The sequence below is a fragment of the Phaenicophaeus curvirostris genome, chromosome Z, assembly GCF_032191515.1.
Source record: "Phaenicophaeus curvirostris isolate KB17595 chromosome Z, BPBGC_Pcur_1.0, whole genome shotgun sequence".
NCBI lineage: Eukaryota > Metazoa > Chordata > Aves > Cuculiformes > Cuculidae > Phaenicophaeus > Phaenicophaeus curvirostris.
Genome location: NC_091431.1, coordinates 11,460,967 through 11,477,057, shown reverse-complemented (window position 1 = coordinate 11,477,057; position 16,091 = coordinate 11,460,967). Strand labels below are relative to the sequence as shown.

Sequence of the window (16,091 nt, the reverse complement as noted above, 5' to 3'; positions counted from 1 at the left end):
GCTTTACTACTGTCTTTTTTTTTCTGGGTGTTGGCTGTTCACGAACACTCCCACACAACGCACAGAAAGGGGGAAAAACGCTCCCCCAAACTTTAATTCTCCCGAAGCGCGGCCCCCCCGTCCCGCCTACCTTCTCTCCCACCCTACAGATGAGCGACTCCAGCCTCTCCTCGATCTCCGACGGCTCAGACGTCCTCCGCCTCTTGTGGGGCTGCCCTGCTTCAACACATCGAGCACATCGTTACGGCCGCAGCCCCCATCCCGCCCAGGCCCCCCTCCCCTCCGGCCCGACCGGCGCGTAGCGCCCCCACCGCCACCCCGGGGGCGGCCGACAGCGCTTACCATCGCTGTCGTCGCTGTGCCGCCGCCGCGACATATCGGGAAGGGTGTCGGGAGGCCGCGGGGAGCGGAGCGGCGGGAGCGGGACCGCCTCGCGTGGGCCAGAGCAGAGCGCACCGCCCGCTTCCGGTCCGACGCGCCCCCACTTCCGCTCCGCCGCGGCGCCGCTCTGCCCGCCGCTCCGTGGTGCGCGCGCGTGCGGCGCCTGGAGGACTTCCGGCCTCGCGGGGCCGGGCCCTGCCGCGCGCGGCACGTCGGAGGACTTACGGCGGGAGGGCTTCCGTCTCGGCGCGGGGCGCGCTGCGCGACTTCCGGCCCCGTGGGCGCGGGGCGGCGGCGGCTGAGATGGTGCCGGGTGAGGCGGCGCCGCCGGGGCCGGGGCCGGGATCGGGCTCCCCGGCGGGCAGCGCCGCTCCGGAGGCCGCGGCGAGGAAGCAGCGCGCGCTGGCCCGCAGGAAGGTGGGTCCGGGCCGGGCCGTGGCGGCGGCGGCGGCGGGCGGAGGTGGGGCTCTCGGTAACGGGCGGGTTTTGCGGTGCCTTTCAGGCCTTTTCCTTGTTCGTCAAAGGCAAGGAGGTGCCGCCGGCGGCGCGCTGCCCCGGCGCGCGGTGGCGGTGCTGCCGACAGGCGTTCGGGGAGCTCCCGGGCATCCACCGGCACGTGGCCCTCCACCACGGCGGAGATATCGGTCGGGCGGCCGCCACTCCCGCCGCCGCCGAGGAGAGCCCCGCACGCCACCACGGACCAGGGAGCGGCCCCGAGATCTGCTGCGCCCTCCCGGACACCAGCCGCTTCCGCCAGGACGAGCTGAGCAGGTAAGGCGGCGGCGGGCGGGGGTGCAGGTGCTTCACGCCGCGTTCTGCCAGCGCCGCTGTAACCTCATGAAGCTCGGTCGAGCGACGCTTTAAGGTAAAGAAGGAACCTTTCCTGGTGCTCTTGTAGGTCTTTGGATATCTTATTGAGATATTTTTTTAGATCAGCAGGTATAGGGACCTTCTAGGATTCGTTTGGTTTACTTGAATTCCTTTCACAGCTGCTCATGCCTGCACAAAACATGTGATTTACTGCAGTGCTGATTCAGAAGTAGATGCAACACGATTTCTTGGATGGTAAAAGCAGGAACTTCAGAGCCTGGAGTTATCAGAGTTGTATTCTCCTGCATTGTTAAAGCAGACCGATACAGGTGTTATTTTATAGAATTGTAAAATAGTTTGGGTTGGAAGGGACCTTAATGATCGTCCAGTTCCAATGGCCTGTCGTGGCAGAGACACCGACCGCTAGACTAGATCAGGCAGCTCAAGGCCCCATCCAGCCTGGCCCTGAACACCTCCAGGGATGGGGCAGCCACAGCTTCCATGAGCGACCTGTGCCAGTGCCTCACTACCCTCACAGTAAAACATTTCTTCCTTATATCTGACCTAAATCTTCCCTCTTTCAGCTTAAAACCATTACCCCATGTCCTGTCAATACACTCTGTCAGGGTTTAGCCCCAGACCAGTTTGATAAGCAGCTGTGGTGGTCTCCATTCCCTTCCCACTGGCCTTAGTGAGAGGGAGATGAGACAAGAAGGCTTGTGGGTTGGATACTAAAACTAATGCAGCTTTAGTGAAACAATAGTAGTAATGAATAAAATACTGATGATAAGAAAACAATAACATGTATACGCATATACCAGATTGCCCCCCTTTCAAGGACTACATCACCAGAGATGCTGCAGAACAGGCACAAGGAGAAGGTCCCAGGCTGGACTCGGGAGCTAGGTTCAGGAATGCATGGATCCAAGATCAGGAGCAAAAAGACAGATGAGGTCCTCACTGAATGTCCTCCATTGAAGAAGTGGGCTTGACCCTTGCAATGCCTCAGCTTTATATCAAATATGACGCGTATGGGATGGAATCCTCTGTTGGTCAGTTTGGGGTCACCTGTCCTGTCAGCTCCTCCCTACAATGCTGCCCATTTTCACCAGTATCAGTTACAGCATTCCACCAGCTCAAGGGTGGCCTTGGTTCCCATAGGAATAAGTATAAGCAATGGCCTTTCTGCATACCAGTGCGCCGTGTTATCGCCTCTAAACAGAAACACTGCCTGAAAAACAAGCAGTTAAGCTTCAGAAAATGGAGTTTCTCAGATGAGGCTTAGCTGAAAAGTTAGAAACTCGCTCTATTTTATTTCAAACAAGGACACATTCCCTAATAAAAAGACCCTACCCATCTTTCCTGTAGACCCCCTTTAAGTGCTGGAAAGCTGCTAGAAGGTCTTCTTGGAGTCTTCTCTTCTCTAGGCTGAACAAGCCCAACTCTTAGCCTGTCTTCTTACAGGAGGTGCTCCAGCCTAATCTCAGGATCATCTTTGTGAAGTTCACTTGGGCCCACATTTCCAGCCTACCGTGGATGGCGTCTCTTCCCTGTAGAGTATCAACCACACCGCTCAGCTTGGTTTTATCTGCAAACTGAGCAAGGGTGCACTCAGTCTCACTGCCCATGTCCCCAACAAAGATGCTAAATAATATTGATCCCAAAGTGGACCCCTGAGGGACAGCGCTTGTCACTGGATGTTGAGCCATCTACTGCAACTCTTTGAGTATCCCATCCAGACAGCCGATTCCTCACTCACCGTCTGGTCCACGTGCCAAATCCACATCTCTCCATTTGAGAGGCAAAAATGTTGAGCGGGACAGTGTGGAATGCTTTGCGCAAGTCCAGGTAGATGATGTCAGTTATCCTTCCCTTATCCACCAGTGCTGTGGCCCCATTGTAGTAGCCCACGGAATTTGTCAGGCACGATTTGCCCATAGTGAAGCCATGTTGGCTGTCACCAATCACCTCCTTATTTTCCATGTGCCTTGTCATATTTTCCAGGAAGATCTGCTTCATAAACTTGCCAGGCGCAGAGGTGAGACTGACCAGCCATTAGTTCCCTGGATTTTCCTTTTTTACTTTTTGAAAAATGGGGGATGTATTTCTCCTTTTCCAGTCAGTATACTTATTCAAGTACCTTAAGAGTTCATTAGTGACAAGTATATAGGCTCACAAGAATGTTTCAGACTGTGAGAAGGGTCGGCTTGTGCTGCTGAGAATACTGACACAATCCCAATGAAAATTTTGGCTTTTTACATTTATGTAGCTCAAGCACTTCAATTTTCAGTGTGCCGGTTTGCCAAATTAAGTACTTAATGGGACACGTGTGTGCACAGAAAACGGGAGTTCTTGTGTCCTGTGTGTTATGAGAAAATTGAGTAGAGCACACAGCAGGGCACTGGCAAAGAAGTCCCATGCAGCGCAGGTGAGTGCATTTTGTAATCAGTCTCAAGAACTTGGAATGTGAGAGCTTTCATTAATTCATATTTCTCTCTCTTGGAAATTAGCACAGTAGTGCTAATGTTTCCAAAGTTCGTTGTGGTGTTTTGTTGTTTTTCTTTTTTAATCCCCATGTCTGCCAGAAGAAAATTGCCTGTTTTTTTAAGAGTTAACGTAATAGTTTATTTTTGTTCTTTTGGCCCTAACATCCTTTTCCTGTTTGTTCACCTTTGCCATGCAACGGATAGCAAGGTGGGAGAAGTACTTCTGTATTACTGTTACTGCGAGGTGAAGGATCCAGAGAAACTCTGTGCTTGGCAGAGGGCACTGTGCCAGCATCTACATCTCACTGGCAAGGTAAGGTTTTAAGCAGTGTTTGTATTCTTACCAAAAAAATCTTCTTTGCTTAGAGCGGGATGATGGGGTATGTGGGGAACCAAGTTCTGGAAAAGAAGGTGCTGGTATGTTATGATCGCATGAAGAAAGGCACTCAGGTTCTGTGGCATATAATTTAAAATGCTATTTAAGAGCTAACACTACAAAGAAAAAGAAAATAATACAGACAATCTTGTATTGCTTTTGTTGCTGAGAATCTTAAGTTGTGTAATATCAAGCAAGTCTCTGATCCATGCACACCACACTGTGTAGAACCTGTCCTTGCAATGGCTACCTGATTTCCATCTTTTCAGCCGCCATGGGTTGTTCTTTTTACAGGAAAACAAGTCTCATTTCTCCTGTTATCAAACAGAATGAGTATTCATGTGAGAGCTTCTTGGTGCACTTTTGGATGACTGCAAGGGCACGCAGGCAGCGTAATCGCTGGTATCAGCTGGGAACTGTGTGTAGGCATCTCTGTTTGGACTTTTGGGCTGGGTTTATCCAGTGGCTGAATGGTACACCCAGCACAGCACAGCTGAAGGCTAAGCTGGAGGTGCAGCGCCATGCAGCATGGATCTGGGCTTGCTCTGGTTAACTTATGTGTATCAGTAACTCCTCCGTGTGCAATGGTATTCCAGTCAGAATCACAACACTGAGCTGTAATCTATACTGTCAGGAATGAGACGAGAGCAACTGACACCTTAGACTGCAGTGTAGGATAACAAGGCTCTTTCCTGCTCTGAGTCTTTGCTCTTCTTGTTCCTGGCAAATCAGACCGAGGAGGTGGGTTGGCTCCTCTAGCCAACCTCCAGAGGCTGTGGGTAAGGGTGATTTTTAGCTTTACAAAGCTGATGTTCCTGGGCTGTCTGTGAGGAGAAGGATTTTTCAAGAGGTCAACACAGAGCAGGAGACTGCTTTTACCTTTGTCTTGTCTTCCTAAGTAGCTTCTGTTTCTGTGCCAGTGGTAGGCACTTTCCCTGTTCTGCATCAGCACAGGTCTGGGGGTGAGATGCTCTGAGGCTTTCACTTCTTTCTTTTTGCTTGGCTGTCTTGTGTGGTGGTTGGTATTTTTCTAAGTATTTTTTTTTCCAGTCTCCAAGACAAGAACAGCATTTGCCTCCTCAACCAGTTGGGTTTTTTTCTGTGACTTTTATATTCACTCTTTCTTATTTCATCACTTCAGTGATTTTTTTTTTTTCATTTGTCAGTGCTACAGATAAAGTGACTCACACTGAAATTTATTATTATATGTGTATTCACGTTTTCCTTTTAGCTCTGTGACTCACTGGGCACAGTCTCATTGTTCTTCCTTAGGCAGGCATCCAGCCTTCAGAATTTTAATGCTAACTGCAGGATTTGCCTGTTAATCAGTTAGCATGTCTGTGTTTATTGCACAAACTTTTCTGACTGTCTTGACGTCATTCTTTTGAAATAGCTCAAAAGTGATTACTGGGCTTTTTCCTATTTTATTTATTGCCTTCTTTATGTTCAGCTTCAGTATAACCTTTCCCTCCCTCCCCCCCTTTTTCCTCCCCCCCCTTTTTTCCTCCCCCCCCCTTTTTCCTCCCCCCACCTTTTTCCTCCCTCCCCCCCCAGTATATTTTCTGGACATATTTCTGTGTCTGCCTTTTGCCACCCACTCATATTTTGCTAATTTCACTGTGATCATTTTTTGCTGTTGCTGAGCCTCAGCCCCAGCTTCTCCTCTTGCCTTCTAGGTACGAGTTGCTTCAGAAGGGATTAATGGGACAGTTGGTGGAAGCAAAGTAGCTGTCAGACTCTACATTGAAGTTATGCTTTCTCAGCCTCTGTTCAAAGACATTTTGTGTCAAGAGGATTTTAAGGTACAGTAAAAATATTTTCTATATAGACATTGTTAATGCAGGATGTTTATTTTTTTAGAAATAAGCACATTGCTTCTTGATAGTATTACTTCTGCTCTAGGAGTTTCTGCTCTCCTACCACTGATCTAAGCCAAAGTTTGCCAGTCTTACTTTGCGTAGTTGTCTTTGCTGATATTCACAAGCAGTAGCAGTTATTATGAGCAGTGATAGCAGCTGCTGCATGCTTTAGCAGCTATGGCCCCCTCACATGTGAATGAGGGAATGTGCTTCAGCCCTACCATTCCTCAGCAAGCAGTTACTCCAACTTAACTGCCAAAACCATCAGAACATACACTTACCTAGGAAACTATTCCCACACCCTCCTTTCACCCTGATTTGAGATCCTTGCTTACAAGTATACTGGTGTAGGTTCACGCAGGCTTTGGTGTCCGTACAGGTGCACTGTCAGTTCCACGAATTGGGTGTCTTCTAGAGAAAATACCCAAGCAGAGTGAAGAGGTTTCTCCCTATCCCAGCTAGAGGCTTCCCAGAAGGAGAGTGAGGTGCTGACTTCTGCTTGAGCCTGAGCGTATGTGCCAATTGCTGTCTTCAGATAGCAGTGGCAGCTGTGGCTCATACTGTATGGCGTTCTGGTAGGCCCTGCTGCCCCAGCGCTGTGGGTACCGTTTCCTCTGTGAGGAACAAAAGCAGCTGCTTTTATTAGCATTTCTCATTTCCACAGTTTTTATTTGCAGGGAGTATTACGTTGTTATCCATAAATAACTGGATCAAAGAGAGTTAGTGAAACTAAAATCCTATGCAAAGCTGCAGTGCTGATTCAGTCTTAGCTTTTCTGCTGTCTATTGTGCTTGGCTGAATTTCAAGCGTAAACGTGACCTGTTACAGCGAGATGTACAAAACCAAAATAAGGATAGTATTTTACCTTGACCATAGCAAAAGCCTCCAGGCCTGCACAATCTCCCTGGGCATTGACATTCCTGTGTTAATACATGATGGCATTTTCTGTCTCAGTTCCTCTGCATGCTCTATACCGAAGTAAGTGTGAGTTTCAAGTCCCTGTGCCATGAAGACATGGACAAATTGGAGTGAAAATTGCTTTTGGGGTACTGAAAATATTCAGTGGCCACTGTAGATGCTGCAGTCTGATTTCCATGATAGTTAGGACAGAGCTGGACAGCACAGCGCTTTTGTTTGAGTGCTTATGTGCTTGATAGTGCCTAAGCCATGTTTGAGGCTCGGCCTTGCAGGAATTCTCTAATTATATTGCCTGCAGCAGGGGTGCCTAACAAAAAGAGCTTGCCAAGACCTCCAAAGGGGAAATCCTGCGCTTGAGTTTGGAGCAGAGAGTGGTGTCGAACTCCACTGTTAACAAATCTTCAGCCTGGCTGCTCACCCACGTCTCTTTCACACTCATGAACCACTGAAGTTCCCATCACACTTGTCATGACCAGAGGTCTGTCTGTGCTTGCGTCAGGGGCCAAGGGGGCTGAAGAGTGCTGGAGGGCCCAGATGTGTCAATATGGTCTGTTCCTGGAGATTATTTGTTATAGGGATCAGCACACCTTGTAGGGGCCTTGACTGTCTCACAATAGGTGCTGGTGACGTTGTTTCTGACTCATATCTGTTCTCCTTCCCATTCCTCCTTGCCTTGGCACCTCATGCCACATGGTGCCTGTCTCACATGCATGGCAGTCACTGGGCCTAAGACACCTAAGGAACCTCAGGATTTGACATGGATTTCAGTGGGAGAGATATTAGAGTCATGGAATAGTTTGGGTTGAAAGGGACCTTAAAGATCATGTAATTCCCCTCCCCCACTTATGGGCAGGGACATCTCCCACCAGACCAGGCTGCCCAAGGCCCCATCCAACTTGGCTTTGAACACCTCCCGGGATGGGGCAGCCACAGCTTCTCTGGGCAACCTGTGCCTGTGCCTCACCACTCTCATAGTGAAGAAATTCTTCCTTGTATTCTTTATATTCCTTATATTCCCTTCCTTCAGCCACTAAGACACTTTCATTAAGAGGGTAGATTTAGATTAGACGTTAGAAAGAATTGTTTTACTGTGAGGGTGGTGAGGCCCTGGCACAGGTTGCCCAGAGAAGTCCTGGCTGCCTCATCCCTGGACGTGTTCAAGGCCGGGCTGGACAGGGCCTTGAGCAACTTGATCCAGTGGAAAGTGTCCCTCCCCATGGCAGGGGGGTTGGAGCTGGATGATTTTTAAGGTCCCTTCCAACCCAAAACATTCTATCATCCTGTGATATTCTAGTGAGTTGTAGAAATTAAAGCAAATGGATAATTTTAATCTTGGCACCTGGCAAATTTTGGTAGATTGGTTTTGTGTTTTATTTCCTAGAGCAGTGCAGGAGGAGCTCACTGTTTCCCAGACCTTCGAGTTGGAGTATTCAAAGAAATTGTACCTATGGGTATTGATCCAAAGATAGTGTCGTATAAAGAAACCGGTAAGTTGATTTCATGAAAAATAAAGCCTCTCAGTGAAGAGCTAGGTGACAAATAAAGTACCTTCATCAAAAACATTTCCTTCTGCACAGTGGCCAGGACAGAAGAATCAGATGTGGCAATTCATCTCTTACTGGTAGTCTAAAGGTACTGGTGCAGGGAATTTGTTGGCCCAGGTTTTGGTTGGCTTAAAAAAAATTAGAATTAATCTTCTGTCTTGTGACAAACAGTAACATTTCAAATGACATCAAGCAGTTACCTTGTTTTGGGGTAGGGACATACCTGTGCTTTTGTCAGGGAGGAAGTCATTAGCCACCTGCTAAAGGCTAATGTAAGGTGAAGCTACATGTCTTGGGAAAGACATTTCAATGTTTGAATTTATTCATGCATGTTCTAAATATTCCGAAGGTGCTTGAGACCACTCAGAAATTACACCATATAAAGGGCTCAAATGCTCTGTCATGGTTAGCTTGCAGTAAGACCCAAGCTGTCTAGGAAGAGGTTTCCATGGATACTTCTTGTGGATCCAGCGGATTCTGGTGCTGCGGATGGTGAGAGCATTTTTTTAGAAAATGTTAGAATCCCACTGAAGCTTACAGTTGAGTAAACAAATTTTCTTATGTTAGGGGCTGCTGACCTGGCTTTATGGGCATTGAATTTAACAGCCATACTCTTGCCTTTTACACTAAAAGCAGAGCCAGATTCTGAATCAGGTTCATACCGCTGCCCTAACACAGGATGCATTTGTTTTCTGCTACCTATAGCTGCTTAGTATGGATTATGCCGGATAAGATGGTTTTGGCTGTGCCTCAGCTGAGGACACTTACGTAGGTGGTAAGCAGGAGCACAGCAAATAGCAATTGTCAGGGCAGATTTTGTACGTTTATTTCCACCAAGAGGTTTTGTTGATGCTGAATTTCCAGTGTCTGTTTGTGGTTTTCCCCATCCCTATGTTTCTCATCAGTTTTGGCAGAGGATTTTTTTTCCTCATTTTTTTGGTGCCTTGTAGGATGTCTGTTTGGATGTTTATTTCCTCCTTTTTTTTTTTTTTTTTTTTTTTTTTCCTCCTGTCTCACATCATTTTATGGAGATTGTTCCTACCATTTGGGTGGGTGGCTTGTAGGGTCATTTTTTAAGTAAGGCATGGGATTTTGGTGGGGGAGGTTTTTGGGGTTTCAGTAAGCTCTGGGAGACCCAACTCTTAAGCTACTTGAAAGCTGAGAAACTTCATGTAAGTTGAAGTTGTACTACAAGTAATACACGCATGTGGAAATTCTACATTGTTATCCATAGAGAAGACTTCAATTGAAAAAATAGCATTTCTGTATGCTTCTGTACCTCCAAACATAATGAAAGCTGAGCAGAGGTGAGGGAAACATTTTTTAGTTTGTTTTGAAAGTGTAAGGGTTGCCAGGGGGACTTAACAAAGATTATACAGACAGACACCTGTCTGCTGCATCTTCCGTCACGTGGAACAGTGTTGTGTTTTCTTCCGTTTACCAATAGGAAGCCAAACATGAGTAAGCTTGGCTGGTTGAGTTGGATGAAAAGTCTGTGAACTACCGCAGAAAATCGTTGGAAATCTGAGGGAATTTGGATCAATGACATCATATGCAACATTATTTTGTTGTTCTGCTTCTTGCTTCTCTTTTTATTTCTCTTTTTTTTCTTTCTATTTACCTTCTTTTTTTCTCTTTCTTTTTTTTTTTTTTTTTTTTTTTGTTAAAGGAATACATCTGTCCCCTCGGGAATTTCATAGAGAAGTAGAACAGTATTTGTCTCAGGCCAGTCAAGGACAAAGCGATACTATCTTGCTGGACTGTAGGAACTTCTATGAAAGTAAAATAGTAAGTGTTGTTTGCCTGCTTCCTGCAGTGTGTTACAGGTGTTGGGGTGCTTCACATTGTGCAGGTGTAACCTTACTGGAAGAAGAAATGCCATGTTCCAGATTGACTGCATTATGTACAAAGTTCAGTTTAGTAATGAATATTAGACACAAGCAGCAGAGAATCTGCTCTGTGACTCCGCATGGAGCCTGCCTGGCTAAGTGCTTATATGGCTTGGGGCAAGAAAAAGACAAAGTGGTCCATACATCAGCAGTGAATACCATGCAGTTTAAAGTAAAAGTAGTGTAATATTTAAATGATGTTTTCCAGCATTTTTGCCTTGTCCCATGTGTCAAAAAAGAACAGGGGCACCCTGCTGTCACACCCACCAGCCCTCCTGCAGCATAGTGGTTCACAGACTCTTGATGGTTCTGTTCTGCTTAGCTCCCTTTTCTGAGGGAGGATAGAGACATGCTGTGTCTGGAATCCTGTAACAGATTTTAATGGATATTTTGATGCCTAAATGCAGCTGAGGAACCGCCTAAAGCAGCTGCAGTGAACTGAGAGTTCTGGCCCAGAGGTTTATTACTTCCTCTAGTTTGAGGCACAGGGCTTACAAAAGAACTGCTTGTAACCAGTCGCATGGCCATCTGTTATTATTGCAGGGGCATTTCCAGGGCTGTCTGGCTCCAGACATCAGGAAGTTCAGCTATTTTCCCAGCTATGTAGATGAAAACCTGGAGCTTTTTAGAGACAAGCGCGTCCTGATGTACTGCACAGGAGGGATTCGTTGTGAAAGAGGCTCTGCTTACCTACGGAGCAAGGTGAGATGTCATTCCAAGGGCACAAGTGTCAAGACTGCTTAAAGGGCAGCTGTCTTTTCTTTTGCTGGTAAATTCTTATTGAGTACAGACTGCTCAGTGAGCAGGTGGGGAGATGAATGGCGCTACATGCATACCTCATGCTGTCTGTCAAGGTCACAGGTACTTTAATGCAGCTCAGGATCGTCTGCATGGACTGTGTCACTGCAGCGATTAGTCTTTGAAAATAATTATATAACCTTTTTGCTGAGAAGAGGTAAATCTGCCATGCCCATTGTACTGGTGTTTTAGGAGGGCCTGAGAGCATTCTGCAGTTTCCACACCCTGTCTTTAGCTTGTGTTCTGTGGCCATTACTGCACAGCTTAAGCATTTTAGGGTGATGAAAATCAGCTAGTTGGTTCTTTCCCAGTGTTGTGGAATTAAATCCAGCACGCTGCCTCGTTGTAGTTGTGCTTTCTATCCTAGTCTTCTCCTTCAAGAGTAAGGGAACATCACACAAGTTCTCCAGTTTTAAGCCCTGATTATTTCTTTTTCTCTGCTGCACCAACATGAACCTTGAGAAATTCTGCTTCTGCTAACAGCTCACTACATGAAGACAGAATAAGCAGCAGTTCACAGAGAGTCTGAAGTGTTTGGTCTGTGATGCAGCAAACCTCCCTCAGCTGGGGAGGTTACCAGCCGTGTCTTGACTGTAACATTAAACATGCATCTGGGCTGTCGTCAACAAGCCAGCATTGTGAAGCAGCGCAGTCGTGGGTGCGTGTGTTGCCATCTGGTGGTCACCAAGAAGCTGCTGCTTTTTGTTGACCCCTGACATTTACATCATTTGCTTTGGAAACTCTGGCACATCACCACTTTTGCTATCTCCTTCAGCTTTTCTGCTAATATGCTTCAAACAGGCAGTGTGCAGAGAGGTTTACCAGCTGAAAGGTGGAATTCACAAGTACCTGGAAGAGTTTCCAGATGGATTCTACAGGGGGAAGCTGTTTGTGTTTGATGATCGTTACGCCATTTGTTCCAATGAAGATATCATCTCAGGTAGGACTAGATAATGTAAATACAGAAAGCTGGGAAGCTATTCAGATTGTTTACACAAAGAAGCGCAGGATAGGGACAGCCAAAATGGTCTGTGTAAAAGATCACTTGGATCTTTTAGTGCTGTCACTTTTCACAACTATCATCAACACTATGGCTTTGACACATAAAAAAGAAATGAGATAAAGGAGTCACTAAACAGAGCTCCCTCAAACTGCTGCAGTAAAAGAAAGCATCCCCTGCAGAACAGCTGGTGTTATGAGCTGTCTGCAGCTATGGGGATGTATGTGTGTCAGACACTACTGCTGTCATTGCCCACAGTGCTGATCAGATTGTGCTTGGCCAAGTGACCGAACCATTAAATAGTTCTGCCGTCTGCTGTTCTCCACTCCAGTCATCTCACAGCACATCAGCACAGGCATGGGGAGAGCAGTGGCACCAAGCTTTACAGTGCTTGTTATTTCTATGCTTTATAAGTTTCTGTATCCTGTAGAATTTCAATTGAAGTTGTTAAGCATTTCTGTCTGGGGTCACTCTTTAGATGTTGCAAATGAAATATCTGTTTTCTTCCTCTCAGTTGACAGGTACAAGTAAGTGGAATTTGGCTATACCCTTTTTTAGGAAGCAATGCTGGTTTTAGTCCAAATGTGTAACTTTTTGAGCATAACTTCCCATTCCTCCTTTGCAATTACTGTATACGTCTTGAAGGTGCTTGGCTTGGTGTAGAAACAGAACACACTCTAGACAAATCATAGCCAGCCCTACAAAAGTTTCAGAGGGAAGTGGTAGGGTATGCACCTTCTAGACTGTACAGCTAAACTAGGCTGTAACTTTCAGTTAAAGGAATAAAACCTGCCTAATGCTGCGGAAGGACTCTTACCAGGACTGCAAATAACACCTCATCTGCATGAGCTTGTTGCTTTTAGTTGGAATGAAGTCCCATGGCATCCCCTTCCCTAGCAGGCAATGTTCCTGCATACTGGCTTAATTACCAGCTGCATATATTTCTTCTTCTCTTGGCAGCAAGAGTCTTTAAATCTGCCTGATCTGGACTAGAGGAAGCACTAGTGAGCACTTTTTCTTTGCCCTGAGAGACAGCTGTCCTAGTTTTTTTTTTTCTTCAAAACCAGAAGTTTAGAAATTAACTAGGTTCTGGAAGATTAAGTTAAAGAGCTAAAGTAGGAATTAAAGACCCTTAAGACTGTGAATAGCCACATAAATGAGACATTGCAGCCCCCTAGTGCCATGGAGAACCCTCTGCAAGGAGGAGAGATGGGGCAATGTGGGTGTTAACTTTTTCTTTTCCTCCTCCCTCCAGCATGCAGATACTGCGGGACACTTTGGGACCAGTATAAACTTTGTTCCAGCCAGCACTGCCGGCAGCTTGTCTTGACGTGTCCAAGTTGTCGCAGCAAAGGTCTTACCGCTTGCTGTCCTGTTTGTCAAGAGAAAGAGCTCATGGTGACTTCAAGGGCTTCAGGACAGACTCTTAAGGAGGAATGTGAATGTACAAGGAGACGGCCAAGGGTACCTATTGAACGTGTCTTGCAAAGGACGCTGGATGCAGGCAAAGATTAAGCTGTTTCATTAGTTAATCTGATAAGTGCTAATGCAAAGGGCTTCAATAATCAGATCCCCATCTGTTATTCAGTTAGGACTGGAAATCACAGAAGTGTGTTAGCTTGGAAAGCCTCATTCATATGCTGCCTTTAAGCCCAGAGTATGCCCCAGAAACTATCCATTACTTGACTGTGAATTACCAAGAGTGCCCAGCCCATCACCAGCACGACAGGATTCCTCTCCCTCGGTATTGTCTTGTAGCCTGTCCTCTTCCCTGGGGATTTTGGAGCAGATTATGTGTGATGGGACATGGCTTCTCACAATTCAAAAGAAACTGAAGGGACATAAAACCAATTCCGTTCTTTTCTTCCTGCATGGAGATGGATCTGTTTGTCCTCTCCACAGTCATGCATTTCTCCAGTAGCTAGTGCTAGAATGTGAAACAGCAGATAGATCAGTTGGATGTGGGTATGTAACTGGGTTAGAGGTGAAGGTGTTTTCCATATACGCGTCATCTGCCTGCATTCCTTGCTTTTTATACCAGTGAGAAGTAAGGGGTAGTGTCCTGAAGTTACTGACCTGAGTGTTGTGTAAAAACCAGCAGCATAAGGTCCCCTGTTCTGACTGGAGCAAAGACCTGTGGGTACTGTCTGCCCAGCCCTACGTGGTGTGTATGACCTGCAGGGTGAACAGCAAGAGCAAGCCTCATTCCAGTGCTCTGTCTCCCCAGAAACTACTGCTTCCCTCAGCTTGTCAGTACATGAAATATCCAGGTCCCAGCTCTGCTTGCACTAGAAAAAAAATGACAGCTTGAAGCGTGTTGAAACTGAGACACCCAGAGAGGGGAGCACAGCCTTTCAAAACCCCAGCATTGTGGCACCAGAAGCAATGCTGACCTGTGTGCATAAATGTCAGCAACAGCTATAAGGAGATTGCAAGATCCTTTATCCAAGCTAAATAATTCAAGCTTTGGTGAGCATTTGTGCTTCATAAACATGCCTTGAGTTTTTTGAAAGCTACAAGATGTTTATGCAATTTCCAGCTCCCGTTAGTGGAGAAATGGTCTTCGAATTTGAAAGGATCCACAGCATATGAGCTCAAAATACTTCTCCGTCTGCTGCTTTGTGTGCCTGATGCTGTAGAATGTACAGAAAGGTTTTATTAATAGAGTAGAAAACATGCCTTGACTGAAAAATGTCTTTGAAACTTACTGTCGTTCTTGGTACTGAATAGTTAAGTCATGAGGAAATCAAAATCATGTACTGGTTTCTTGGAGTTTTTTTACTGGCAACTGCTTTTAAAAGCAAGAAAACAGTTCACTCAGGTTTCTGCAGTTGCTTATTGACAGTTAGGGCAATGTTATTTTCATATAGACTGTAAGTTTCTTCTCAGAGTGCTGTGAGCTCAGCAGGACCTCTTTGTTGGCTTGACTAGCAACTTAATGACATGTGGATTGGTTCCATTAAAGCCATGGCAAGCATTTCGTCTTACTTCCAGTATTGCTACCGTGAAATCAGCGGTTCAGCAACTGTCTTTATGACTGTTGCTTCCATGAAGCAAAACTTTAAACCTTATGAATGTCAACTCCAGGAATCTTTCTAGGATAGTATTTAACAGGAAATCCGTGCACAATCCATGCTGGGGAAGAAACTGGAAAAATTCCAATCAGTAGACATCAGCAGAAGTGTAAGCAGCACCCCTGGTTCCCTGGCATCTTTCCTCCTGAGTTTTGTGGGTCAGTTAACCTCTGTGCTTTTGAGGACTGGAATTTTTGTGGAAAAAGCATGCAAGCTCTACTTGGAGGCCTGGTCTAGAGCACTGATGGGAGTGCCCTAACTTGTATATTATGTTCTCTCTTTTCTTCATGTATTAGGCTAAAAAGCCCACAATTTTATAATTCAGTCTATCAGCAAGTCTGGAATACTGTAATCTATTTGGAAAGCTGTTTCTATGTCAGTACAGAATGGCAATGACTATATTTTATATGTAAGCTTCCGAAACTCCTATGATGATAAGTAATCTTTAGTGCTTCCATTGTAATTTTTAAAGTACTGCACAAAAACACTTCTCCCGTATGTTGGAGGTGCTTAATTCTGCAGAGGTAAATGGTGAAGCCTAGTGAGATGTCTGCTACATGGTAGATCTGACTACGAGGTGCAATGCTCCTGCAAGCTCCTGGGAGCCAGAGATTCTATCTCAGAGGCAGAGGGGAATCACGGGGCCTCTTCTGGTCCTTGCTGCACTAAGGCAAGGGAGGAGAAGGGTTTGGAATGTATGGATGGAGGCTTGTAAAGCCAGGCTTCCTCTGCTGCAGAGAGGGGAGGGGGGAAGAGATAGCCTTAGTCTTCCTCTTGCAAGTTAGCCCATGAGCACCTTCTATATTCTGGCTTCTGAATTCGTTTTGTCAGATTTATACAAATAAGGACTTGCATGTGAAATGCTTTATGCAGGATCCAGACATTTCAGTGGTAATGCCTGAAAGAAAGCACATTAGCTCCATGAGAGCTGAGAGTTAAGCAGGATTGGCTGTGAC

The 16,091-nt window shown here is 46.2% G+C and overlaps 2 protein-coding genes across 2 annotated transcripts in view; one reads left to right on the top strand and one right to left on the bottom strand.

Annotated features, from left to right (window-relative positions):
* NCBP1 (nuclear cap binding protein subunit 1) overlaps positions 1-529 on the bottom strand; it is a 32,662-nt gene extending 32,133 nt beyond the window's left edge. Inside the window, exons 1-2 of the mRNA XM_069880555.1 lie at positions 343-529; positions 131-216 (exon numbers count right to left, since the gene is read on the bottom strand). Of these exons, the coding sequence (XP_069736656.1) occupies positions 131-216; positions 343-376 (120 nt within the window). The 5' untranslated portion in view covers positions 377-529. The remainder of the gene's footprint in view (positions 1-130; positions 217-342) is intronic.
* Positions 530-684: 155 nt separating this feature from the next.
* TSTD2 (thiosulfate sulfurtransferase like domain containing 2) lies at positions 685-15,031 on the top strand. Its single transcript, XM_069880877.1, has 9 exons — positions 685-798; positions 884-1,152; positions 3,882-3,990; positions 5,730-5,855; positions 8,212-8,317; positions 10,044-10,162; positions 10,807-10,965; positions 11,863-12,001; positions 13,317-15,031. Exons 1-9 carry the CDS (start codon positions 685-687, stop codon positions 13,574-13,576), a joined length of 1,401 nt encoding a protein of 466 aa, XP_069736978.1. The 3' UTR covers positions 13,577-15,031.
* The last annotated feature ends 1,060 nt before the right edge of the window (positions 15,032-16,091 follow it).

Coding starts and splice junctions, on each gene's coding strand:
- TSTD2 (XM_069880877.1), top strand. CDS start 685: ATGGTGCCGGGTGAGGCGGCGCCGCCGGGGCCGGGGCCGGGATCGGGC. Junction 799..883: donor GCGCGCTGGCCCGCAGGAAG/GTGGGTCCGGGC, acceptor GGTGCCTTTCAG/GCCTTTTCCTTGTTCGTCAA. Junction 8,318..10,043: donor AGTGTCGTATAAAGAAACCG/GTAAGTTGATTT, acceptor TTTTTGTTAAAG/GAATACATCTGTCCCCTCGG.